The 27,950-nt window shown below is 39.9% G+C and overlaps 1 protein-coding gene across 1 annotated transcript; it reads right to left on the minus strand.

Moving 5' to 3' along the window:
* Positions 1-11,833: 11,833 nt before the first annotated feature.
* On the minus strand, positions 11,834-25,349 carry DNAJA2 (DnaJ heat shock protein family (Hsp40) member A2). Its single transcript, XM_043898377.1, has 9 exons — positions 25,142-25,349; positions 23,650-23,709; positions 23,132-23,355; positions 20,714-20,794; positions 20,341-20,474; positions 18,608-18,804; positions 14,484-14,628; positions 14,223-14,350; positions 11,834-13,690 (listed from the first exon to the last, which is right to left on the minus strand). Exons 1-9 carry the CDS (start codon positions 25,217-25,219, stop codon positions 13,499-13,501), a joined length of 1,239 nt encoding a protein of 412 aa, XP_043754312.1. The 5' UTR covers positions 25,220-25,349; the 3' UTR covers positions 11,834-13,498.
* Positions 25,350-27,950: the final 2,601 nt, after the last annotated feature.

Raw genomic sequence — 27,950 nt, forward strand, 5'->3', positions numbered from 1 at the left:
ACACCTGCAACCTTCAAATTGCAGAGAAAAATAATTATTTTCAGTTTCATGTACATCCTATAAGAATGGTTATGCAGGCATATACTTTAAAAACATCATAGTGAATGCATTTTCTATTATATAATTAACATAGCCATAAAACATTCTTTACAACATTGTTTTTTAGCAACTACATGCTATGCATTGAATGGATGTATCAAAATTTAATGGAGGAAGGTTCGGGTTATTTTCAATTCCTTATGATCAAAATCTTTCAATGAATATTCTTATATTGACTCTTGCACAGTCATAATTTTCCCAAGATAGAGGCCCAGAAAGGGATTTCCGGATGCAAAAATGTTTAAGCACCAGGGGGAGCTGGTCACCTATCCAATACCCAGAGCCTGTGTGTGTGTGTGTGTGTGTGTGTGTGTGTCTGTGTCTGTGTCTGTGTCTGTCTGTGTGTCTGTGCGTGCGTGTGTGTGTGTGCGCGTGTGTGTGTGCACGTGTGTGCGTGCACATATATGTATGTGTGTTGGAAAGCAACCCTCGTCCTTGAACTTAGCAGCTGAGCCCGTCTCTTGTTTCATATTTCAGCTTTCTGTGATGAAAGAACAAAACACCTGGGCACACAGCCCCACTGTTGAATGCCTGACACCCAGGAACACTTAACTGAGCCTGTCATCTTTGAAACCCTCTCACCAAGACAGACCACGATGGATTTAAATAGAAGTACAGACGTGTGCCAGTGATAACTGTGTCAATCTAGAGGTTCCGAGCAGTGGAGGGTGGGCTGGGTGTGCACACCAAACTCTAGTCAGGGGAGAGCTTGTTTCCTTATGACTCACTGGCAGGTTTTAGCCTACAGGTGATTCTGCTACGTTCTTATTTTGTAGGCTGTCTTGTAGTTATTTTGACCCTTTGACTAGCTTTGAAAGCCGGAACAGATTCTCACCAGATTGCAGGGAAGGAGACTAAGACGTTTAACAGTTGACTTGCCTCAGAGGTTGTCAAGATCCTAATGCAGGTGCTGCCCCATAGGTCTGTATCCCTGATAGACACACATCTCTGTCAGGAAGGGTCCTCTAGGGTTGACCTCCCAACATCTCAGCCGGTCACAGATGGCAACGGACAGTAGCACAATAACCAGAAGTGGAGGCAACACACTCCCTCCCCGTCTCTCCCTGCCCTCCCCCCAAAAATGCGGACAGTTGATGTCTCTCAATCACACAACATGCTATCACCTTCCAGTCCTGAGCCCTTCTGTGTGAAAATATGCCACAGGCCAGGTTATGTCATTTAGGTAAGAATGGTCCCACCTCAGGCTCACAGATGAGCATGGGACCCAGGCTGGTGCCCCTAACCCCAGTGATTGGTTCAAGGATGGCACATGACTTACACCAGGCCACTGGGTGCCCCGCCCAGGGCTTAGGGTGGGAGCAGAGAGAGAGAGATGCTGCTTTTACAGGCTTGCTGACTTGGTTGTAGAGCATCATATTGAAGAACCTGGGTGCTGGAGTTTGGACTTGAATTGGAATCCTATCTTCATTATTGGCCAGGTGACATTTCTGAAACTTAATATTGCTAAGAATTGGCTTCCTTGGGGCTTCCTGTGGCTCGGATGGTAAAGAGTCTCCTTGCAATGCAGGAGACCCAGTGTCAATCCCTGGGTCAGGAAGATTCCCTGGCAAAGGGAATGGCAACCCACAACAGTATTCTTGCCTGGAGAATCCCAAGGACAGAGGAGCCTGGCAGGCTACAGTCCACAGGGTTGCAGAGAGTCAGACATAACTGAGTGCTTATTGGTTGGCTGGTTCACTTGTAAACTGGGGCAGTAATAATTTCCACCTTACAGAGTTATTGTAGGGTTCATGTGATGTAACACATGCAAAACACTAAGCCTGAAGCCTGGCACATATCAGTCATTCCAAGCTTTTGGTTGGCAGTTAGGACACCATCCGTACCCTGAGTTGTAGAGAGAGACAGCAAGCTTCCATCCTGCTAAGCCTGTTCGTCCACAGCACTATCTCCCTCTCACCAAATATATACATATGTATATATATTCCACTGTCAACATGTATATAAAATGAGGCATCATCAGATGATGACCATGCATCTGGGATTTTCTGGGAACTCCCAATTTCAAATATATGATCCTGTTGACAGAAAAGAAATCGCAGCTTCTGGTCAGAGGAACATACTTCCTGTCCTTCTCTGATGGGGCTGAACTAGAGCCATTGCTCTGGGTGTGTGATTTAGGCCATTCCAGGAGGCAGAGTGATTCTAGAACTGGGCCATCCTTGTGGCAGGTAGGACTCAGTTGGTTTGCCAAGTGACAAAAAACTCAACTTTAGCTCTAATTCCAAAGAACTGAGGGTGAAGAAGGTACTGGTCCCTTGGAGTAGAAGTAAGGAAATTTTACCTATAAAGGGAAAGATAGTAAATACTTTAGGATTTACAGACCACATGGTCTCTGTTGTAACTGCTCAACCCTGCTATTGTAGCACAAAAGCAATATAGAAAATATGGAAAAAAAATGAGCATGGCTGTGTTCCAATAAAACTTTATTTACAAAAACAGGTGGTCGATGACTTGACCCATGGGCTATAGTTTGTTGACCCTTGGCTTTAGAGGAAAACCAGTGTATAAATACCCAGAAAGAGAAGATTGAAAGAAGGTAGCCAAAATACCTAAAAATCCTTTTATAAGTCCCTAACACTCCTGAGGAGAAGGCAATGGCAACCCACTCCAGTACTCTTGCCTGGAAAATCCCATGGATGGAGGAGCCTGGTGGGCTGCAGTCCATGGGGTCGCTAAGAGTCAGACACAACTGAGCTACTTCACTTTCCGTTTTCACTTTCATGCGTTGGAGAAGGAAATGGCAACCCACTCCAATGTTCTTGCCTGGAGAATCCCAGGGACGGGGGAGCCTGGTGGGCTGCCGTCTGTGGGGCCGCACAGAGTTGGACACGACTGAAGCGACTTAAAAGCAGCAACAGCAACACTCCTGATATAGTCTGACTTTTTTGTCCTCCTCACAGAGAAATAAGGTGACTGGCCTGGAATCCCGTCTACATGGACAGAACAAGGAAAAGTTCTCCTTGTGGATCTACTATATCAAGAGTTCAAATTCAAGACCTTAAAAAAGTGTAAAGATCAAAAAAAAAAAAAAAAAAGTGTAAAGATCACACTGGGGAGCTTGGGTGCTGAAGTTTTGCTTCTTTATAAGCATTGATTTCTTTGCATCAACTCTTAACAGGCAGACCCCTGGACCCATGATTGTTCCCGGATCAAGACTCTTGGACCTTCAACAATACAATGTATTATATATTATGGACTCTCCCTCCTTCAGATGCTCCTCACTGCTTCTTACAACTGTATTTTTTTTGTTCATTGCAATCACAAGGTGTCTTAGATGCAAATGTGTACTAATCAGTGTAAGCAGAAAGTTAATCAACTTGTTCTGAAATGTCTTGGTCAGACAAAATTGTATACCATTGGCAAAGGCATTCTAAAGATTGTACATGGACCAAACATTAAATAATTTACGGAATCTTGCATTGAAAAAATGTAGTCAATAGTCCTCTGTGAATAAACACAAAGAAGAACAAGGAAGCTCTGTGAACAAACTTTTTGAGGCCAAAGCCATTCTCAAAATGAGGAGTCAGAGGATTTCTAAAGGAGTGATGGCCAGGGGAGCGCTGCTTCTTCATACTTGATCTTCGCTTTCCCATCCCTGAAGCAATCAGCTAAGACAAGCGCCTAACCAATGGTTGAATATCTCTCTCTCTCTCTTTTTTTTTTTTTTTTTTTTGATAGCAAGAAATGAAGTATTCAAAGCAGGTCATTATAGTGGATGTCTCTAGACTGTTGGGATACACAGGGAATATCCAACACTGCTTGTCTTTCCTAGGATCACCATTCTGGGTACTTAGCCATGGACTGATGTCTAGGATCAAGTGAGAGAGGACTCAGAACCTAAGGAGCTTTGAATAAGACTTCCCTGGGGTGATAGGGTGAGAAGGTGAATGGGCTGGGGTGTCACCATGCTGTCCTGCCGTACCACAGCCATCCGTATTGATAGGCCTGTTTGGAGAGCCTGGTCATTGACAGCCCTGAGGACAAGAGACCAGCTTTTGAGGACAAGAGATGTGCCTTTAAGGAAATAGCTCAACCCTTCTGGTGAGTTCTGTAGAATCCACCTTTCAGATGCCTGAGCAAGGCTAGAACCTTAGAGACTTGAGTCTGGCTGAAACCAGTTACCCACATGGAAAGTCCAGTTCCCAGTGGCACTTCGATTAGTACCTGAGGCTAAAGCCATACTGGACTGTCTTTAATGGAATGTTCCCTGGAAGGAGTACCTGTTGTGTCTCTGTAGGTGGTCTATAAAGGCTTTCCCCTTTAACTAAATCTTGTGTCCTCTCAAGTAGACATTTTTAAATATGCATTCCTGTTTTATAGCTCGGTTTTACTGCGAGTTACATTATAGCCTTCAAGATGGAAAATTGCACCTTAATAAAGTAAAATTTTGGGTCATCACGACTAATTTGGCAAGCAAATAGTGTTTCAGCATGAGGTCCTTGGTGGTGAAGAGGTTGAGAAATTGATAGTGTGTAACACTGTTCGACTAACAGGGATATATTATTTTTTAGAGTTCCTTTTCAGGGATTTAGGTCATTGTTTTAGATCCTTCAGATCTTATGGTCCAGAAGATCAAGAGGCACACCTTTCATTTAGTAAATATTTATTTAGGTTCTACTGTGTGCCAGTGTTCTTTGCATTTGAAGCTTAACTTTATAATCTGTGCATTGTGTACAAATGCACAAAGACATATTTATGAAGATCTTATGCACATCATTGTAATAAATAATTGGAAACAATCTCATTATCTCTCAGTAGAAGAATGAATAATGGTTCAAACAATAGAACTTTGAGATCATTAAAAAGAAGACATAGATCTTTACGTATTAGATGCAAATGTGGCAAAGGAGGAATAAGACGAAAGGAAAGTTGTAAAATAAGTTATAGCCCATTTCTGTATATACACATGAGAAAATGGTAAAAGCAGTTGCATCTGGGAAAAGGATTAAAGATTGGAGATTTGGTTCTATGAAAAATGTGAAAGTGGAAGCCGCTCAGTAGTGCCTGACTCTTTGCGACCCCATGGACTGTATAGTCCACGGAATTTTCCAGTCCAGAATACTGGAGTAGTGGGTAACTGTTCCCTTCTCCAGGGGATCTTCCCACCTCAGGGATCAAAACCCAGGTCTTCTGCATTGAAGGTGGAATCTTTACCAGCTGAGCTACCAGGGAATCCCAATTGGTTCTATATTCATTTTTAAAAATCTTGAAGAATAAAGACAACTCTATTTGTATTCATAGTCTCATGAACATGGGATTGGATGGGAGCACTGCATTACTCATTTTTCTAAGTCGCATAGTTTTGTAAGGTTTGATTGTTTTAATGGTTATGTACTGCATTCCTAACAGAAAAACAATAATTTGTCGCTCACAAGAAAGAATTAGCTGTACACACATAAAGCACATCATTGATGGAAGGTTAATCTACCTTGGCTAAAGATCTTTCTCAGTCACTTTCCTTCCTATAGCTGAGAAGTCAGGTCTTCTAGCATCTTTAGCTTGACCCAATTGTTCCATTTTGATAGAGATTTAACTGAATTTCAGAAATTAAAGACAAACAATTTGGGAGTTTTTATTGTTATTATTATTTTGGCCAGGTTGCTCAGCTTGTGGGATCTTTGTTCCATGACCAGGGATCAAACCCAGACCCTGGCAGTGAAAGTGCCTAGTGCTATCCACTGGCTCATCAGGGAATTCCAGCAAGTGTTTATTATTAGAGAACATGCATCTTTTTGCAATAAAACTCCAGCTATTTATATTAATATAAACTCTGTTTACTTAGCAATAAAAGACTATAAAAACTTCCGAGCTAGTAAGCCAAAAATGGAAGATTAGGTTTATGGGTAACTTACGATGTGTGGCGTAACTAAAGAAAGGCAGGAAAATGAATTAGTATACTAGCCACTACGGAAAACAGTATGAAGAGTTCTCAAATAAAAATACAACTACCATATGCATGATCCAGCAATTAATTTTCCCCAAGAAAACAAAAACACTAATTTGAAAAGATACATGTACCCCTATGTTAATTTAACATTTTTTTAATAATAGCTAAGATATGGAAGCAACCCAAGTGCCTATCTATTGATGAATAGATAAAGATGTGGTATACATATATTCATATTCTATAGAACAGAATATATATTAATGAATAAAGATGTGGTATATATATAATATATATGTATTAAAATATATAAATATTACTCAGCCACAAAAAGGGAAGAAATCTTGCCATTTGCAACAACATGGATGTACCTAGAGGGTATTATGCTAAGTGAAATAAGCCAGACAGAAAAAGACATGTGTAAAGATTGTGTAAAGATTGAAGGCAGGAGGAGAAGGGGATGACAGAGGATGAGATGGTTGGATGGCACCACTGACTCAATGCATGAGTCTGAGCAAGCTCCAGGAGATGGTAGAGGACAAGGAAGCCTGGCGTGCTGCAGTTCACGGGGTCGCAAAGAGTCAGACACAACTGAGCAACTGAACAGCAACAACCACTCGTATGTGAAATCTAAGAAACAAACAAACAAATATAACCAAACAGATACAGAGTCAAAGATACAGAGAACAAACAGGTGGTTGCCAAGGGGAAGGGGTTGGGAGATGAGAGAAATACATGAAGGAGATGAAGGTACTGAACTTTCAGTTACAAAATAAATGAATATAGGTATGAAATGTACAGTGTGGGGAAGACACTATGTGGGGCATAGACAATAATGTTGTAATACCTTTGTATGATGACACATGACAACTAGATTTATCATGGTGATCATTTCTAAATGTATGGAAATATCTTACTATGCTGTATATCAGGGACTAACATAGTGTTATAAGTCAATTGTACTTCAAAACCAAACAAACTCATAGCCAAAGAGATCAGATTTGTGGTTACCAGAGGCAGAGGTGTGGGGAGGGAGGATTGGGAGAAGTCAAAATGTACACACTTCCAGTTATAAGTAGTAGGGTTGTAATGTACTTACTGCTGCTGCGGCTGCTAAGTCACTTCAGTCGTGTCCGACTCTGTGAGACCGCATAGACGGCAGCCCACCAGGCTCCCCCATCCCTGGGATTCTCCAGGCACTGGAGTGGGTTGCCATTTCCTTCTCCAATGCATGAAAGTGAAAAGTGAAAGTGAAGTCGCTCAGGCATTTCCGACTCTCAGCAACCCCATGGTCTGCCCCCACCAGGCTTCTCCTCCATGGGATTTTCCAGGCAAGAGTACTGAAGTGGGGTTCCATTGCCTTCTCCGTGTAATGTACTAGGGATGTAATAAATGTCATTAACACCTCCATACATTGCATAAAAGTTTAGAGAGTAAATTCTAAGAGTTCTCATCATAAGAAAAAAAATTTTTTTCCATTTCTTTACTGTTTTTATCTATATGAGATGATGGGTGGTCACTAAACTTATTGTAATAATCATTTCATAATGTATGAAAGCCAAATCATTATGTTGTCATACCTTAAATTTATACAGTACTGTATGTCAACTATATTTCAACAAAACTGGAAGGAAAAAGAAAGAAAATGAGTGGGTATAATCAGTACTTGGGGCAAAATACTCAAGACCTAATTGATGTAACTGTTAAACAGTATCTTCATGTGGACTTCCCAAATAAATTATCAATTACCAAATAAGATCTACAATGACTTACATACACCCAGCGAGAGCCAGATGACTGCTGTATGTAAAAAAGAAGCTCCTGCATCACAATGAACACTGAAGGTCATCTCCAGTGTTACACACTTTGGTTAAAAAATTTTATATAAGTAATAAATGAAAAAATAAATTGGAGTTAATGAAAAATTTAAAACTTCGTGCTGAATTCAAAGGACACTATTAAGGAAGTGAAGACAACCACGGAATGGGAAAAATATTTGCAAATCAAATATCTGATAATGAATAAATAAACTGATACATCCATACAATGAAATCTTTTTCAGCAATAGTAAGAAAAGTAAGATAAATTGAGAAAGTAGCATTAACATATATACACTATCATGTGTAAAACAGATAACTAGCAGGGAGCTGCTATGTAACAGGGAGCCCAGCCTGGCACCCTGTAATGACCTAAAGGGTGGATTAGGGAAGAGGAGGAAGGCTCATGAGGGACGGGAGATACATGTATATATCTATCTATCTACATCTATATATGTATATATATATATGCAATTATCACTGATTCGTCTTGATGTAGGGCAGAGACCACCACAATATTGCAAAGCAATCATCCTCCAATAAAAAAAATAATAAGTGAGCTATCAGGCGACAAAAAGACATGAACACCACCTTAAGGGCATATTGTTAAGTGAAAGACTGAAAAGCTTACCTACTATATGACTAATTTTATAAAATTTTGGCAAAGGCAAAACAGCAGGTGTTTGTCATGGGTTCAGGAGTGGGGAGAGTTGAATAGGTGAAGTCCGGAGGCTTTTTTAATTCAGTATAGCTTAATAGTAAATACATGACACTATGCATCTGTGAAAACATACTGAACTTTACAGCACAGAGTGACCTTTAATGTACGCAGGTTTTAAACGTTTCTGACTTTGTCGGGTCTTTGCTGCACTACGTGGGCCCTCATCGCCGCGCACAGGCTTTCTGTACTTGCAACACATGGGCTTTTGTTGTGGCACATGCACTCCAGAGGCTCAATAGTTGTGGCATAGAAGCTCTCTAGTTGCACCATGTGGAATCTTAGTTCCCTGATCCCTGATCAGGGATCAAACCCATGTCCCCAGCTTTGGAAGGTGGATTCTAAACCACTGTACCACCAGCGAAGAACCCAGAAGTTATTTATTTTTGACTATACAGTGCAGCTTGCAGGATCTTAGTTCCCCAACCAGGGATTGAATTCACGTCTTCAGTAGTGAAAGTGAAATCCTAAAAACCACTGGACAACCAGGGTACCCCTGGATGGAGGTTTTTAAAAATCATTTAGGAGGTGGTGGTGGGGTGGCACCTAGGATAGAATGTAGAATGCTTGTAGAAGGCAAGCACAGAATTTAACTGTATTACAAACATATGAAACAGTTCTCAAGGAAGGGGGTGGGGGCAAAGGTGTTGGCCTAAATAACTTTGAAAATAGAGTCTGTAAAATTAAAGGCAAAAGAAACTATGCTTAGCACTGTACTCTAGTTGACCTAGTTTTTTCCCATGTGGGTGTGGGTTAACAATGGATACTGCCATACATGTATACTAGAATTGAACAACTAAGCAGAAAGTTGGCAGATGATAGGAGCAAGGTTTCTACCAAAGTACCACCACACTGATTCATTCATGCAAAAGTACTAGAAATAACTTTTACACATGTGCCTTGACAAAGTTTATAATATGCAGCTTTTGTGTTTCACAAAATAACACTGATATTTTGATAGAAGGTTTTCATCCCTGGTTCTTGGCAGAGCTCCCTAAGCCCTTGGAGCTTTCCAATAGGAGTTAGTGGAATACCTTTTAAAATTTATAACAAGCCCTTTTCAATCACTCCCGAGTTTATGTTAATGATGGGGTTGCTTACCAGAGGGAACCAACAATATGGTAAGAAGGTTGGACCTTTCCATCTCACCCCTAGACCTCTGGGAAAGGGCGAGGGGCTGAGACTGAGTTCAGTCATCAATGGCCAATGATTATGTCCTGTTCCATTGCGCTGTTCCTGGGTTGTATCACTTGTAATAAGCCACTAATCTAGTATGTGTTCCTGAATTCTATGAGCCATTCTAGCAAATTATTGAACTGAGGAGAGGGTTGTGGGTACCCTTGATTTATAACCACTTGGTCAGTACAAATGACAACCTGGAACTGTGATTAGTGTCTGAAGACCAGGTAGTCTTGTGGGACCTGAGCCCTTAACCTGCGGAGTCTAACTTCAGGTAATGTCAAAGTGTTTCGAGTATAAGAAACAGGCTTTTCTTTTAAGCATTATACTGATTCATTCCTGCAACTAGTACTATTAGAATTAACTTTTACATATGTAATATTAATATACATTGTTCATTCTATAAAATACTTGACTCCTCAAAAATTTCAAGTCATCAATCAAAAAGAAATTCTGAGAACTGTTACAGCCAAGAAGAACCAATGCAGATATGACTAAATGTAACATGGTGTCCTGGATCAGAAAAATGTTAGAAAATAAGAAAATCAGACTCATTGGAAAAGACCCTGATGCTGGGAGGGATTGGAGGCAGGAGGAGGAGGGACGACAGAGGATGAGATGGCTGGATGGCATCACCAACTTGACGAACATGAGTTTGAGTGAACTCCGGGAGTTGGTGATGGAGAGGGAGGCCTGGTGTGCTGTGATTCATGGGGTCGCAAAGAGTCGGACACGACTGAGCGACTGAACTGAACTGAACTGAATGAATAAAGTATGGGAAAAGGATTTGAATAGACACTTCTCCCAAAACACAAATGGTCAGTAAGCACACGAAAAGATGTTTAAAATATAACATCATAATCCTCATTAGGCAAATGTAAATCACACCCACTAGGACAGCTATACTAAAATACAGCAAATGTTGGTCATTACATGGAAAAACTGAAGTCTTTAAATGTTGTTGTATTGTAAAATGGTGAATACCTTTTGGAAGTTTGACAGATCTTCAAAAGATTAAACCACGTGAACCACTAATTCCACTCTTAGATTTATCCAAAAGAACTTAAAAACATGCCCCCACAAAAATCTGTTTATGTTCATAGCAGCATTATTCCAAATGGAAAAAATTCAAATGTTCACCAACTGATGGATGGGTAAACAAACATGGTATTTTATACAATGGAGCATTATTTTAAAAATGAAATATGGATACATGCTATGATGGGGATCAACTGGTAACATACTAAATGAACATGTCAAAATGGCCACATACTATTTATTCCATTTTGTAGATAATGTCTGAAATAGGCAAATACTTAGAAACTAGAGATTGCACCAAAGGGACAGGGAATAGAATGAGGAGCAAATACTAACAGACTTAAGGTTTCTTTCCTGGGGTAATGAAAATATTCTGGAATCAGTGGTGATGGTTCCAAATCTGTGAATACACTAAACACCACGGAATTGCACACCTTTTATTTGGCCATGTGGCTTGTGGGATCTTAGTTTCCAGTCCACAGATTGAAGCCAGGACCCCAACACTGGAAGTATGGAGTCCTAACCACTGAACCACCAGAGAATTCCCTGCACTTTTCTTTAAAAAGTAGATTTAATGGTATATTTCAATAAAGCTGTTATAAAAGGTTCTTTGTACTGATGATACATGCTTATTCTTTAGACAGATGCTCTACAACAGAGCCAGCAGATTCAGTAAAATAACCTTAAGGTTTTATTCCCCTTCTACATGGTTCACTTCTCTCATAGCTCAGGTGATGAAGAATCCTCCTGTGATGCAGGAAACCCTGGCTCGATTGCCGGGTTAGGAAGATCCCCTGAAGGGATAGGCTACCCACTCCAGTATTCTTGGGCTTCCCTGGTGGCTCAGCTGGTAAAGAATCTACCTGCAATACGGAAGACCTGGGTTCGGTCCCTGGGTTGGGAAGATGCCCTGGTGAAGGGAACTACCCATTCCAGTATTCTGGCCTGGAGAATTCCATGGACTGTATAGTCCATGGGGTCACAAAGAGTCGGACATGACTGAGCGACTTTGACATAGTTCGCTACTACAATCCAAAAATCTGGATAGAAGAACTGAAAGAAAGACTACACTGCACAACTGTTTTACAAACCTTTATTGGAAAGGCTACAAACTTTGTATTGCCACTGCATTTCTTTTGCTTAAAGTGTTGTGGGGGAAGTAACCTTGGATACAAAACTACTATGCTGTTGCATCTTGCCCAGGCTGGTTGTAAAAGTTTTTGTACAATGGAGGTAGAGTGGATAGGGCAATAATTTTAAACCTCACAGGGCATGATTAATGTCAGGACATCTTTTTTTTCTTTTTCATTCAGGTTCTAGAAGACCTAGAAATAGACTACAAGTACTACAATTAGGCTCAGGGATGGCATAATACATTTAAAATTTTTAATTTTCAGTTTTCTCCCATCTGTCTCTTACAAACGTATCTACAACTGATGAATCTTTTCCCTAAAATAAGTGTGTTCTAAAAATATCTACTCTGGGAATGAAAAGCACAGAAGATAAATGAGCAATACAACACCCTTTTCATAGTTTTACCCAATTTTTCTCACACCAGCCTAAGAGTCTTACCTTTCTGTAAAACAACAGTAATCAATGCTTCCCCCCATCTCAAATATTCAACTTAATGGAGACAAGAAAATCTTTAACTTAACATTTAATGAAAACAGAGCATTTTAACAGGTTCTATGCCGACATGGTTCTAATATTGATTCGCTGTTATTTTTTTAAACAGAGCGGGGCGGGGAAATACTGAGGCCAGGTTAACTTGGCCCCAATACTCAGGATCATGAGTTACGTAACTTAGATGTCCTTGACTCTACAAAGCATTAATTGAGGCCAATAAAGCCCATTTCTACCAATATATCAAACTTTCTCTTGTCTTTTGAAACTATAAAATGGGCATGAGCCTGAGGCATAAGCTTCAGGTCAATGGGTTTTTAAACACTGTTTAAGAATCAGAACTAGGATACATTCTCCAGTTTAAGGATAGATTTTACAGTTCAAATTATGTCCTTGTTTGAGGATAGATTTTACAGTTCAAAATATGTTCTTCTTTCTAAAAATGTGAGACAAAGAGTAATTTACACCAACTGCTTTTTATTATTCAGTTCCAGAAACCTTTCACAAGATGGTAAAAAAAAAAGGGGGCGGGGTGAGAAAAAAAGAAAGAAAAAAAGAAACACCCCCGCCCCCCGCCCAAAACTTTACAACCACAGCTCAGCTAATGATATTTTTTCCATTGTTCCCAGTCAGTTCCAAACCCATTGTGTGCAAAGCCCATTTTCCCATGCATCTAAATGATAGATACAGGCTATGAAATTCTTTATTCTATTTGTAGCAGCTTATGCAGGTGCAGCCAAACACAAAGCTTCAGGACAAATTGTACACAAACTTTACAATGTGGGATTTGAATTTAAAATATGAAACATAAAATCTACACAAACTGATAAAAATCAAGCACAGATATCAGGACTGAAACTTATAACCCATGTGTGAAAGGGAGTCTTGTTTCCTTTCAAGTGCTTTATTCTGCTATAGAACAGTCGAAATGAAGATGTAAAGCTTTGTGGTTAGTTTAAATTATACACTCTGTAGATACTATACCAATTTTAAAAGTTACACATAGACCAACAGATGTCCATCAGTTCATCTGGGTTGACCAGACGCTCCAGCTGGATTGCAGAAAACAAACCAGGCCAGTGTGGAAAGAAAATCCACCTGTGCAATTTGTTGCAGAGTTTACTGATGGGCACATTGCACTCCTGGTCCGTGATGGCTACTGCTTTCTTCATCAGAGCTATCATTATAGGCTTCACGCCTCTGCCCACCTCCTGAGCCCCGCGTGCTATCAAATTCTTGAAGCTCTACCTCCTCTGTGTCTCCAATAATATTTGGAACTTCTGGTCTAGATGGCAGAAGATCTTCTAATTCCTTCATTAAAATGAACAAAAATAAGATTAGCTGGAAGATTATCATCTATCCATTTCCCTTTTGATACAATCCAAGGTATATGTTTGACAATTAAAATCTTTGCACTTTAAGCCAGAGATCACAAATGGATGACCCACAGACCAAATCTAGACATCTTTTGTGCAACCCATCTATTGATTAGAAAGCAATGAACAGATTTAATCGCTAACATTTAAACACTGGAAAACTTCACATTAGATATGTCTTCCTGCATGAACGACCAGCAGATGCTAAGCTGGGGTAAGAGATCTGCTCTCCAGAGTCCCAATCCTCCTACCACCACCTCACACCGTCTGCTTATGCCTTCACTAGTCTGGACTTGGCCCCATAAACTTTTACATCAGCTATTTCCACTTTAAAAAACAATGAGGCCAGACAATCAATCACTCAAATTAATAAACTATGTGATCTAATCTTAGCACTTAAAACAAATGGAAAGTGACAAAGAAAGAACTATTATTAAACTTTAAGTCATCTGTTGCCTAATACTTACAGAAAGTTTATCTGGGTTGATCCAGTTGTTTTCAGGAAACTGCACATCAAACTTAATGTAAAGATCGCCTTTTTCAAAAGGATTACGATATTGTGGCATTCCTTCACCTCGAACAACACGAACACATCCTATTATTTGAGTAAATAAAGGGGAAAATATTAAGAATTTTACCCAAGAAAGTGCTCAATAATAAATATTTTTTGAGTCACCCACTGTAGAAGATTACATAGAATCTTAGATCAAACAAAAATCAAGATTTACCTGGTTCAATTACTTTGCCAGGGGGGTATTTCACCACAATCTGACGTCCATCAAGGTGCTTAAATGTGAACTGAAATCCACAAAGAGCTTCAACAAGTCCTATCTTATATGTCATGTGCAAATCATTCCCATCTCTCTGGAACACCTACAGAGGAAGCACACAAGAAACAGCGCAACTATGGAGGCATGCTCTGCTGTGCTGTTACCTGAATCAATTTCAAAACCTTAACTCTACCATCTACTGCAAAAGTCAAATTGCCACAATCCCCAAGTTCCCTAAATTTATCAATATATATAAGGAAATCTAGCTATTCTCAAGTAATATGCTAGAAACTTCGATCACGAAAGAACTGGAATTGGAAATACAATTGCTCATAAGGCACAGCTGAAGCTTCAAAAACAGAACCAAGTCTATTTTACAATTATGGCCCATTTCTGAACTATGAGGGAAAGGGTGTACAAAGCCCAGTGGGATTCTGTAGGACAGGTTCACCTGGAATTTCCTCCAGACATGATTCTAAGAGGGGAAGGGGAAGGCCCAAGCTCAACTAAAAAAGCTCAACAAGTAAAAGGGCTCAAACCCCGTACTTCATTTAAGTATGAACAAGTTTTATCTAACCTAAGATACAAAACTTGCTTAGGTGAATGTAAACCAAATGCTAAATAAAGTTGGCTTGTTAATGCACTATAAGCCTATGGACTATGTAATGCAAAGGTTATTCAACAAGCATTTTAAAAAATGTTTCTGAGCATTCAACATGCAGGAAAAAATACATCCAATTTCACACATGCCCATCTTACAACTTCTGCTTCTTAGAATTTTCAAGTATCTATACTAACTTTTGAAATTTAACTTGAAATAAAATTAACTGCAGTGAACAGTCACCTAGATTTTTTTCAACAGCCTCTCTTTCAAAAAATAATGCTGGCTGGTTAATTCAGAGGAGAGGAAATCTGAAAGATAAGACTCTTCCTAAACTATCCTCCTAAACTTACCTATGAGGAAAGTTAGTCTCAAACCATTATCTTGACAATTGGTCCTGGACCAGCAGCCTCAGCAGCACCAGGAAGCTGGTTAGGAATGCACATTCTTGGGCACCATCCCATACCCACTGCATCAAAAACTATGAAGGTGAGGCCCAGCAATCTGTCATTTTAATAAGCCCTCCAGGGGATTCTAATGTATACTAAAGCTTAAGAATCACTGAATTTATATTACCTACATGAGTTTACTGAGGTGTTTCTTATAATCAGAGAAAAAATTAATTTAAGTAAAGTTTCTTTAATGCAGGACTTTTTAATGCTTTTGCAAATTTGTAAAATGGAAGTGTTTCTGAACATCTCATTATATTATTGTTCCAAGAACCATCCTTAACCAAGTATCATTTAGTTAAAGCAATGTTAGAAGGAGCAAGAAGACATACTATGTTCTTGGATAGAGGAACTCAAACTAATTTTTTAAAATGGTATTAGGGTTGTTTCTTGTTGGGGAGGGGGCCAGCAGTAAGGGTAGTTAGACCAGACAATTAGATGCTAAAATTCAAACAGAGAATATACAGGCAAGCATGGCCAGGAAATTTTTGAAAAACAAGACTAATGAGACTACCAAGAACCACACAATAAAATACTTAAAAGCTGAAATAATTTCTGATAAAGAGAGACTAGTATCACCCACTGTTACCCACCATTGTGGTTCTTTGATGTACAAATGCATTATGACAGCAAAATCACTGAAACACACACATACCTATACTGAAAGATGATACACATGCATACATATTACTCTCAAAACTGCACTATTTCTTTAATCAGAAGATTTACATTCTGTTTCAAGCTACAGAACCCACCCTGATCTCAAGGCCTCACAATTCCTACAAGCGTTGAGAGTTTTTAAACAAAAAGCCCCAAGCAAAATACAAGCTTGGTTATGAACTAGTTCAAACTAGTCAATTTTTCTTAAGAGGGTTAAGAATATTCTCAGTGGTATAAATTAAACAAGATGCCTAAATCTCATTTTGGGCTCAAATTTACTTTACCAGTCAGTAAAACCAAGAAGGAAAAATCTTTGACCTCTTACTAGACGAACTTCCATTCTAGCCTTTATCATCTTCTATTTTCTACTTCAGACAACCAGTAGCATCTGCTGTTTGTTAGAAATTCCATGCAATTCCACTGTAGCCAATAATTTTTAGAGGTTGATTTACTTCCAAATGCCTCCTCACAGTCCCCAGAAAGAAGAGCAGGTTATTCTTTATCTCATTTGATTCTACACTATCTTTCTGAAGGATGAGTTTTATTTTAAGTATGCAAAGCCAAGCCCAGGGAGATCAAAACTAGTACATGGGAGTCAGAACTTAAGTCTCTTGTCTCTAAGAACAGTGATTTCTATTCTGTAAAACCCAATATACTTACAGAATATTTCAACCCATAAGATAGAATTCTAGAAATTATTCCTTAAAAAAAAAAAAAGGAAATCTAGGAACCCTTGTCATTGGTAGGTTTGGCAATATTCACAAAAGGACAAGATACATTGCAATTTATAGATTTTCACTTTCACTTTCATAGATTTGCTGAGAAATAAATTTGACTAGCATCCCTTGAGAAAGGCTAGTGTAGTAGTAAGCCAGTCTAGCGAACGAATGAATCTAATCAAATTCCCAGAATCTGCATCTCAATATGGCTTTATTCTCTATTGGATTCTTAGTAATTTTTAAAATTTATTTGTAGAAATCACCATCATATGGGAGAAAATTTTATTGTGAACTAAAAAAGGTGGCTGACTTGTGATCTAGACTTCCAAAGAAACTCAAAATGGCAATGTGATCAAGTACAAAGCCAGGATTCTGTCAAATGCTTGTATATTTAAGAACTAGGTGGGCACTAAAGGTCCACGCATGTTCTTCATGAATAAAAAGGTCTATAATATACTCCACTGCACATGTAAAAAATACAGATGCAATGGTATAATCAAAATAACATACTCCAGGCCACATAGTTAGCTCAGTTCATTTTCCCATGTACATTAACACAGCAGTCCCCAAACTTTTGGGCACCAGTTTTGTGAATTCTTCCTGGACTGTGGGGTGGAGGTGTTGTAACAATGTTCAGGCAGTAATGCAAGCACAGTGATAGGGAGCAGCATATAAAGCTTCACTCAATGTCCAGGGGTTGAAGGCCCTTGCATTAACAGATACAATACTGAGTCAACCAGAAATTTAAAAACAGGGAGTTCCCTGGCAATCATGTGGTTAGGACTCGGCACTTCCACTGCTGTGGGCACAGGTTCAACTCCTGGTCAAGGAACTAAGCTCCCACAAGCCACAAGACACCACTGCCCTCCCCTACCTCAAGAGAGAGAATGAGAATTTTAAAATGCAATGTTTTTAAAACTGCAGAACTTTTTTTTCAAGAAAAGCTCACATGGATACCCAGTATGTAAAACAAATCAATAGAGCAGTACTGAGGACATAAAAGGAGTTCACAGTGAAAACTAAGCTGCCTAGATTATCTGGTCCAACGCCTTATTTTCATAAACAAGGAAACGAGGGTACAGACACAACAGGATCACTTAAGGTTACAGTGCCAGTCAACGGCAGAGCTGGGACCAAGATCAGCTCCTACCGTGCTTCTGATAGCACCTGTCTTGCTGGTCTACTAAACAAGTCATTTCTCATGAATTCAGCCAAACCACTTAACAACTTCATCTATATTCAATGCTACTTCAGGGAACTCAAACTGATCCAACCTGTATCTTGGGCTTCCCTCATAGCTCAGTAGGTAAAGAATCTGCCTGCCATGCAGTTAATGCTACTTCAAGGAACTCAAACTTATCTAACCTGTATCTTGGGCTTCCCTCATAGCTCAGTGGGTAAAGAATCTGCCCACAATGCAGATGATCTGGGTTGGATTCCTGGGTTGGGAAAATCCCCTAGAGAAGGAAATGGCAATCCACTCCAGTATTCTTGCCTGGAGAATCCCATGGACAGAGAGGCCTGGGGGGCTACAGTCCATGGGGTCGCAAGAATTGGACATAACTTAGCAACAAAACCACCACCAATCTGTATCTTGCATACAAGACCCATTTCTGATCTTCTGAGGCAAAAATAAAACAAAAAGGAAATTACCTCATGCTCTTTTTCTTGTAGCAAAAGAACAATGTCTCCTGGTTCCACTCCTGGGGCCTGGTCTGCTTCCCCAGTAAATGTAATTCTCTGTCCATGTTTCATGCCTTTGTCTACGTGGACTTCAAGAATCTTGACTTCTTTAATCACTTTCTTCCCTTCACATTTTTTACAGCGGTCCTTTTCATTAATTACCTCTCCTGGAAAAAGAGGTCATTCAAACTTCCAGCAAAGGGTACTGTATTGCCCTCTTAAGTAAACAGGTCCTGATAACTCCTTTATTCACTAAATAAATTTCCTGTACTTCTTTAAACTGCTACCTGAACTTCTCATGAACATTCTTAGGAACAAAACTCACATCTTACTGCAGATTACTAAAGGACCCAGCTACTCTATTCCAGAGTATAAAATATCTTAAATAACATTATCTTACCTCCTGACACTACTTCCTAAAGTTAAAATAAAGCCTAAGGATCAAGCAAACAAAATGGGTGGTCAGACACTAGAACTTATACAAATGCTTCATTTTTTGTCTTAGTTTCATTTAAATTTAACAATGGAGCGACAACCCAAATAAAAATTTAAACATCCTTTATGACTCCAACAGTTTTTTCTTCCATGTATTCTGAAATATTTGATCAATGGTATAATAAAATAAAACTGAAGTCATATAATAGTATATCGTGAAAAAAATACCATCAATTTCTAATGGCTGATTATTGGCACACTTTAATGCTTAGGTGACTATAAATGACTTTAGGAGCACTGCTTCTGCAAAGTATGTTCCGCAAAGCACCAGTTCCTTAAAATGGTAATGGCACATGGGAAAAGATTTCAGTCAACTCCAATTTCTTGAGTGGGAAATGTCAGCAACTTTAATAAGACAAAATGCACTAAGACTCTTCAGGAGGGAAATATGATATGTGGCTTCTCAAAATTATCTTGTCACTTTCAGAAGCAATTTGGAAAAGGGTGTTCTAGAACTGTCCAATATATCAGCCACTAGCCACCTGAGGTTATATAAATTTAAAATAATTAAAAGCTCAGTTCCTCAGCCTCACCCAGGTGGCTAGTGGCTACTACAGTAGACATTATATATATCCATCACAGAAAAATTCTTTTGGATAGCACTGCTCTAGAACAGGGCTGGCAAACTAAGGCTCACAGGCCAAACTGGGCATGGTCTTTGTTTCTGTAAATAATGTTTATCCAGAAGACAGTCATGCCCACTTATTTACATATTATCTGTGGCTATAAAAGTGCTAAAAGAGTAGAAGAGTAGCAGTTTCAAAAACCATTAACCTACAAAAACCTAAAATATTTACTTCTGTAAAATGAGTTTCAACTGCAATGATCTATCCTCAAAAGCTAACTAGTTTACAGTAAAATCCTCTACTTATCAGAATGAGAACTAAACAATTTGCTGTCTCCCTTTTACCTTTTAAAATATAAAGGATAAGTAAACAACAACAAAAAAATGCAAAAGGACAAAAGACTTTGCCCATCTTTTTGGAAAAAGACTGATATTCCACTCAACATAATATAAATTTACTGTTTATCAGTGTTCACTGAGCCTATGCAAAAGGAAATATTTTTATATTTTTAAAAATAACTCTCTACCTTTTACAATACAATGAACATAAACACACGTTGAGAAAGAAAAACTGTAAGCCTCTCCAATTTCTGCATCCCCAATCCATTCCAACAGAAAGGCAGAGAAACACTGGCATGCATACCTTCTCCATTACAGTCAGAACACACAGACTGCATCTGCTGTACCATCCCTGGAGCCAGCTGTCTGATCATGATGCGTACACCTCGACCCCGACAAGCACTACACTTCTGAACAGCTCCAGACTTCCCACCTTGGCTAAAGCAAGCAGAAGTATAAATTAGATTTTTCCCCCCTAGGTCATGAACAATGGGAATTGTGCTTTTTACCTTCATCTTCAACCCCCAAAGACTGGTATTTTAACCAACTTTCAGAGGTATCAGAAACTGTTCTGGGTTGGGTAGTCAGTTTGAAGTCATGAATAAATTTTATTTGATACAGACTCAACATGTGACTCAAAGAACAGATGAAAGTTCATAACCAGGAAACACACTCACCCACTGCATGCACTACAGAGTACATTCTTGCTAAGTTGTAGTTTGGTTGTCTTGCCATTATACAGGTCTTCTAAAGATACTCTGTGGAGAAAAGAATTAGATTCAAATTTTGCCAAGTTGTCTTAAATACAAGAAAGGATTAGCTGATATAGCTAATTTCACTATAACCTTTTAAACAAAGAATTCAAGAACACCTTACATTAAGTCAACTGAGTGAGATTTTATTTTGTAACTCAAATTGTTTATGGCTATAAATACAGGTAGTGTTTAAAGCCAGAATGTAAAGGATCAGGCCAATAATTGACTGTGCTGCATTTTCTGATAAAGCTGATAACTACACAAATTCATAACATCACACCTTCTTCCAGCCTTAGACAAAACCTTCACCTAATTCAACCCTTTGAATGAAGCAAAATTGTCATCCTCATTTTAGAGGACAAAACCGAGGCACAGAGAGGTTAAGTAACTTGCCCAAGATCACACAGGCAGTTTGGCTCCGGACTCCATGCTCTACTGTCAGCCTCTGTCCCCTTCAAGGACAATTCAGAAAGGCTGCAAAGTTATATTACAATTTCTGGGAGACACTCAGATTGGGTATGTCTTAAAAAAAAAAAAAAAAATTGGCTTTATTACACTGTAACAGAGAATAGGTTTCCAAATAGAAAGCCTACAAGCTTTCAATGTCTGAAAAACCCAGAGAATTATAAGCAAAATTTGAGCAACTTTAACAAAAATTTCAAAGGGGTCTATGACCCCCAAATGATCCAGATAAAAAGCCTATTAAAAATCCCAATTGATAAACCTCAACTTGCTTTTATTCACACAACATATTTGAACTGCAGGACCATTCATTTTCAGATAAACCTCAAAAAAAAAAAAAAATCTATTTATATCAAAGTCTCAAAAATATTCATTTACAACTTGGAAAAAACTTGCATTTAACTTGATTTTACCCTTCTCATAGTGTTTTTAAATCTTCTTTATTAGTAAAGTGGAAGTGAAGTCGCTCAATTTACTTTAAAACAAAGGAACAAAAATATATTTTTTTTAATTAAATAAAGGAACAAAAAACTTAAAACTACCTTGCAAAGCACCTACATTATTTTGCAGCACTCAAAGCTGAAATTTTTATACATTCTAGACAGTGTAAGAATAAAGCACTTAAGGTCAAAACATTACCAACACTTCTAAACTATGGCATATCTAGACCTTAGACCAAAATACTTGGTTCCACCAGCCTTTTATCCTCCTCCTAAGAACCTTTAATCAACCATTTACAAGATAGGTAGGTCTTCTTTGCCTTACTTAATAAATCGCAGTTAGTATGCAACACCACTAGGTAAGAGGTCAGCAAGAAAAATCCTCATTTCAATAAACATGGCAAAGAAAGAAAAGTGGGGGTAATGGTCTAGTGAAGCTGGCACGCTCCACCGGTGGGGCTAAACTGACACATCCTCTAAAGATAATATAATTGTATTTATTTATCAGCCTCAAAATACTGATACCTCCCCAGGAATCTCTACCAATGAGACAAAGCTGTATATAAAGATAGAGCAGCATTATATACAGCATTATGCTGTATATAAAGATACAGCTGTATATAAAGATACAGCATTATAGGAAAAAAACTGGTAACATCTTATAGAAAAGGGAATGCTAAATAAATCATGAAATGTAATATCATAAAGACATCCAAAATTAAACACTGCAATGAAAATTTTAACAATTCATGCTTCAAGGTCCCCTTATCTACTCAAATGTATTAACTAGATAATATGAAACATTTTAAATAAACACTTGAACTTCAGTGTCATGCGTCTGCTAGTAAAACCATTATTGGTTCATGAAAAATTAACAGATAAAAGATCTCACAGAATTTGCAAAGTCAAATATCTATTTTCGAATTGGGTTCACAGTCTAAGATTAAGGTAAGATATCATTCATATGTTGGTAGGTTAATGTCAGGCTTGAAGCCAGCAAGCTCCATAAAAATCAATTTAGGAGAGTTCACACTGAGGATCAAGTAATAAGTGACTGTAACATGTCAGCCAACCAGTCGGATGGTCACTCACTTTGTAAGTTTTTAAATTAAAACTAACTCAAAAGGTTTAAATACTTCAGAGAAAAGAATCTTCTTAATTGATATTTTAAAAACAAGAAGCCTCAGAAGCATATACCAAAACCATCTTCCCACTCTGTAAAAACACCAACCCATCCTTTAAGATCTGTCACCAAATACCAACATCCAGGTTATTAAATTCAACTTAATCAGCCAATAAGGACAGAATGGCAAATGAAGATTTTTTTTTTTTGATTGATTAAAGACAGTATTTTTTGATACCTTTTCTCTCCTGCACTGAATACTTCTACTTGGAAAAAAAGTACTTAGTATTTTTAAAGAAAAAAATAGATATTCACTTGAGTGGATGCATCATGTCTTCTCCTCTTCTTCTGCCATTTCGACTTCTGCTCTGATTACCCATGAAGCTAAATAATCCTCCACCAAAAATGTGAGAGAAAATATCATCCATGCCACCACCTCCACCGCTACCTTCCCGAAGACCTTGTTCTCCATATCTGTCATATAGTTCGCGCTTCTCAGGATTTGATAGTACTTCATATGCAAAACTTATTTCTTTGAACTATGAACAAAAAGGAAAAAGGAAAACAGTTGGATTTTCAAATAAAGGACTAGGGAAAGGCTATAGGAATCTAGAATTCATTTAATTCTAAGAAAAGTTACAGGTGGGTCCTATTTACCAACTATGACTAGCCAGAATGTTAGTATCCCTATTATAAAGTACAAAATATTAACATAAAAATGTGGCTCTATGGGCATAAATGGACTTTCCTTACAACATTCCCCTTTTTTCCAAGAAGGGCAATTTAAGTTTAAAACAAAAATCTCAGGGGGAAAAAAGTCTCACATAACTTACTTTGTCACCAGCATTTGGATTCTTATCAGGATGGTATTCTTTGGCTAACTTTCTGTATGCCTTCAATAAAAGATTAAAAAAAAAAAAAAAAAGGTTACATATAAAGACCAGTTTAAAGACTTATGAGTACTAACTTAACATCCAAATTTGAGAAGCAATACTTCCATTGGCACTGTTGGACATTTTCCATCTTAATACAGTTTACTCACTAATAACAAAGTAGACAGTAGTTACATTGGAAAATAGATTATACTGAAGACAGATGCAAACAATAAAACAAAACCACAGAGAAAAACAAAACACTGAAACATCCTATATTTTCACTATTGTCAAACGTCTTTGATTGCCAGTAACCACACCAAGAAGACTCCAATAAACTCTAAAAATTAAGCTAAGGTAAGAATCCAGGCTCATGATGGCTCCTCTAATTGTAGTATCAGGAAAAAGCCAAGACAAGCTCCTATGTCAGGTTTATTTTCATACGGTGAATTGACTGTGGTCTCAAATGGAGTGACTTCAGTCTTTGCGAAGCTTCATACATTTGGGTGAACTATAAACCACTTAAGCGTTCATTCACAGATAGATGAATTATGTAATACAGAGCAGCATTTCCGGTAAGGTAACAGGAAGTCCTTTTACTCTGAACTGCACCCGTCCCACTGTCTAAGCAGCATTCTCATTTTTCTAAGCTTACAAATCCGGATACTCTAAGCCCCGTGAAGATGCTGTGGGACTTAAATGTCTCAAATGCTTTGAAATCCTGCGATGAAAGAGTCGCAGCCCTGCAAACAGCGATAATAAGGCCTTCTATTTATTTTTAGTCAGTGTACACTCAGGTGTTTGGCTGGGACCCATGGCTTCTTCCTGAAGCGGGTAGAGAACATCTGGGTTACCTGCCTACAGAACAAAGCACCCGAACACAGACCCACGCCACCTCCGGGTCGACAGGCGAGGGAGGAAGCCGGGAGAAGCTCCGCAGCCGCGGCTCCCAGGCAACATCCCTAAGCTTCCCCAAGCAGCCAGCGGGGGCGGCCTCGACCCCTCCACCAGGCCCCAAATCAGTCCCGACGCGGCCCGGGCGCCGACATCCGCGGCGTGGTCAACTCCTCTCCTGGGGCTGGGATGCGCTGGGCGCCTTGGTCCAACCTGTTTTTCCAGGGTGGTGACCTCCGCGTGAGGAAGGCCAGGCAGGCAGCTGCCTCCCGGGAGCGCCCGGCCTCCGGCGCTCGCCGGGGGAGGGAGGAAGGAAGCGTTTTCGTAGTGTTTGCGCAGAGGTGGGTTTTATTTGCTGCATCTGCGGGCGGGCGGGGACGGCGGCCCAAGGTCAGCCGAGGCCGAAGTGCACGGCCCGACGCGGGCCGGTCTCGCCGCCAGCCCCCAACCTGGGCCGGCCGCCGCCGGCTCGCGGGCTGCCCCGCAGCGCGGCCTGGCCGTCCCAGTCGCGCAGGCCCGTGCCCCTCACACCTTGCCCAGCCGGCCCGCGCCCCAATACCTTCTTCAGCTCGTTCTCGCTGGCGCCAGGCGGGACGCCCAGGATGTCGTACAGTTTCGTGTCGGCCACGTTCGCCATGGCGGCCGGCCGGGCAGCGCTCAGGAAAGAAGGCGGAGAAGCAGGAGGAGCGGAGCCGGGCCCTAAGCGGCGGCAGAGGCGGCGGCAGCGCAGGCGGGGACTGCGAGGGGGAAGCGGAGGTGGGGCTGAACTTTGACCCGACGCACGGCGCTCCGTGACGTCGCTGCGCAGAGCCCGCCGCGAGCGCAGGGGACCGTTGGGGTCGTGGGTGGTGAGGGAGCATGCTGGGTACTACTAGTTTGAGGCTGTGGGCCGCCAGATGAGGTTCAGCGTAGAAACCCGGAGAACTAACTATGCATGGGGCTCTCAGGGACATTAGCTCTCTCCAGAGGCATTTATTGGGGGTACTGAAAGGATGAAGAAGCACGCCCGCCCTTTCGGTCCACTTCCAGTCCGGCCGTAGAGAAAGTCTGTTCCGGGCTCGAGGAGGTCGTCCTCAGAGTTAAGGATGCCGCCCGCGGACCCTCTGGGAATGGTTTCCCTCCGGGTTTAAGATGAAAAACATCTTGTAGGACTTGAATGGTGTTTTATATTAGGGCATTTTCAAGCATTCACCAGAAGTAGTGTATTACACTGTTCAACGGTTAGCTGCATTTTGCCGATTTTGTTTAACGTATTCCCCCATACTCCCTACTTACAGTGTCTTAAGGGAAACCGTTCGTTTATAAATACTATGTGTGTGTATACATATAATTTTTTAAGGCATTATTACATCCCCACATGTAATGAAATGAATTCATCTAATTCCTAATCTGCGTTTGAGCCTAGTGGCTCAGTGACTCAGACCCTAGGGACTGGAGCCTGCCAGGCTCCTCTGTCTGTGGGATTCTCCAGGCAAGAATACTGGAATGGGCAGCCATTCCCTTTTCCCTGGGATCTTCCCTACCCAGGGATGGAACCTGGGTTTCCTGCATTGCAGACAAAACTTTTAGGGGCTGCTGTTTAGACTTTCACCATTGTCCCGTGTCCTTTCACAATTGGTTCGTGGCATCTAGATCCACAAGTTCCACCCCTTGCATCTGGATCAAGTGCCGAAGTTCTTACTTGGTACATAATAACTTTAAAATGAGTCAACATCAGAGATCTAGATGGTATCAGCAGCCTGGTTGGGCACACAGTCATCTGGTGATTGTTGCCCATGATTTAGGTTCAGAAAATGTTTGCCATTCACCTAGCCACGGACTTACCTCGTGGCTCAGCTGGTAAAGAATCCGCCCGCAATGAGGGAGACCAGGGTTCGATCCCTGTGTTGGGAAGATCCCCTGGAGAAGGGAAAGGCTACCCACCCCAGTATTCTGGCCTGGAGAATTCCATGGACTGTATAGTCCATGGGGTCGCAAAGAGTCGGAAAAGACTGAGCGACTTTCACTGTTTACCACGTGCTAAGATGTATGGTCTCCTGTTCTGGTGGAGGGGAGTGTTACAGAAGAATAAGTCATAATGCTTAGCTTTTAAACTCACTAATGATTTATGGAAATAGAAAAAATAACATCTTTTGATCCTTTGGAAACTGAACTAGTATGGTAATAAAGACTCCAGCATAGGCATCTCACTTAGGATAACCACTTCTCCTTGGCATTCCTCCAGACCTAGTTTGGAGGGCTTTGAGTGCCATGCCAAGGGGTTGAAATTTATCCTGAAAACCCTGGGGAATAATTGAAGTCATGATTCTCTTTTCACCTAACTCTTCCATTTTTCTCAAATCCTGACCAAAATCCTGCTCTTTCAGTGAAGTCTTTCTTGACTCCATAACCAGTTGAACATTGCTATCTTATTTGAATTCCCACTAACCTTGGCTTGTGAGACTTGAATGGTATTTTGCTGTGAGTCTGAGCTCCATTAGTAGATTCCTTAGGGGAAATTCACTCTTCTGTTTTTGAATGCAGATGGTCTAGTTTTGAATGCAGTAAAGGCCCTGATAATTTCAATTCCTCCACTTCCTTTTCACATTTTGAGTGGTTCATAAGAGGCAATATAAAGTTGTGGTGGAGGTAAAACGTAGGCTGGTAACCTGGCTCTGCCATTTATTAACAACATGACCTTGAGCAAGTTACTTAACTTTTTTGAGGCTGTTGCCTCACATGTAAAATGGGGTTTAATAGTTTTTATATCATTGGCTTGTTCTGATTATTAAAACAGTTGATATACAGTACTGAAAACAGAAGCTAAAACCAAGTAAGTATTAGCAACTTTTTTTGGCAATTTGCCTATAAACTGTCTCCACATCTCTATTCATTGACTTTTATCTAAATTCTTGGCTTTCCAAGTGGAATTTCCCAACTTCCTTCATTGCCTATGTGGAATAGTCCTCAGTCCTTGGTGATCTCGGCTATCCAATTCTCCCTGCTAGCTGATTACCAGATTCTCTCCTTTCTCCATCCATTCCTGTTCCACATGAGATTATGAACTAAAAACTTTGTCTGAATTACAACTTTTGTATAGTTTATTATTTTATTTTCATCTTATTTTCTTTCTGTCCATAAAGAGTCAAACTTCTATTTGTTCCAGTTTTACTTTATATTATATATATATATATATATTTTTTTTTTTTTTTTTGCAAGGGTTTTCCCTTGGTTAGATTTTAGCTTCTGTTTTCTAGTGAAGAATAGCTGGGTAAGTCCCACCATCACCACCACTCCCACCAAGGTCAGATTTACTTTACTAACCTGACTTAAATCAGTTGTCACAGTTCATATTTTTATTTTCATTTATTTACAATAATTCCTCCATT

Source organism: Cervus elaphus, chromosome 4 (assembly GCF_910594005.1).
Source record: "Cervus elaphus chromosome 4, mCerEla1.1, whole genome shotgun sequence".
NCBI classification, from domain to species: Eukaryota; Metazoa; Chordata; class Mammalia; order Artiodactyla; family Cervidae; genus Cervus; species Cervus elaphus.

Excerpts from the sequence above, each read along its gene's own strand:
- DNAJA2 (XM_043898377.1), bottom strand. The coding sequence starts at position 25,219 with ATGGCGAACGTGGCCGACACGAAACTGTACGACATCCTGGGCGTCCCG. Across the intron at positions 18,805-20,340 it reads TTCTGACTGTAATGGAGAAG|GAGAGGTAATTAATGAAAAG; the intron begins GTATGCATGCCA and ends CTCTTTTTCCAG. Across the intron at positions 14,351-14,483 it reads TGGCAAAGTAATTGAACCAG|GATGTGTTCGTGTTGTTCGA; the intron begins GTAAATCTTGAT and ends CTCAAATAATAG.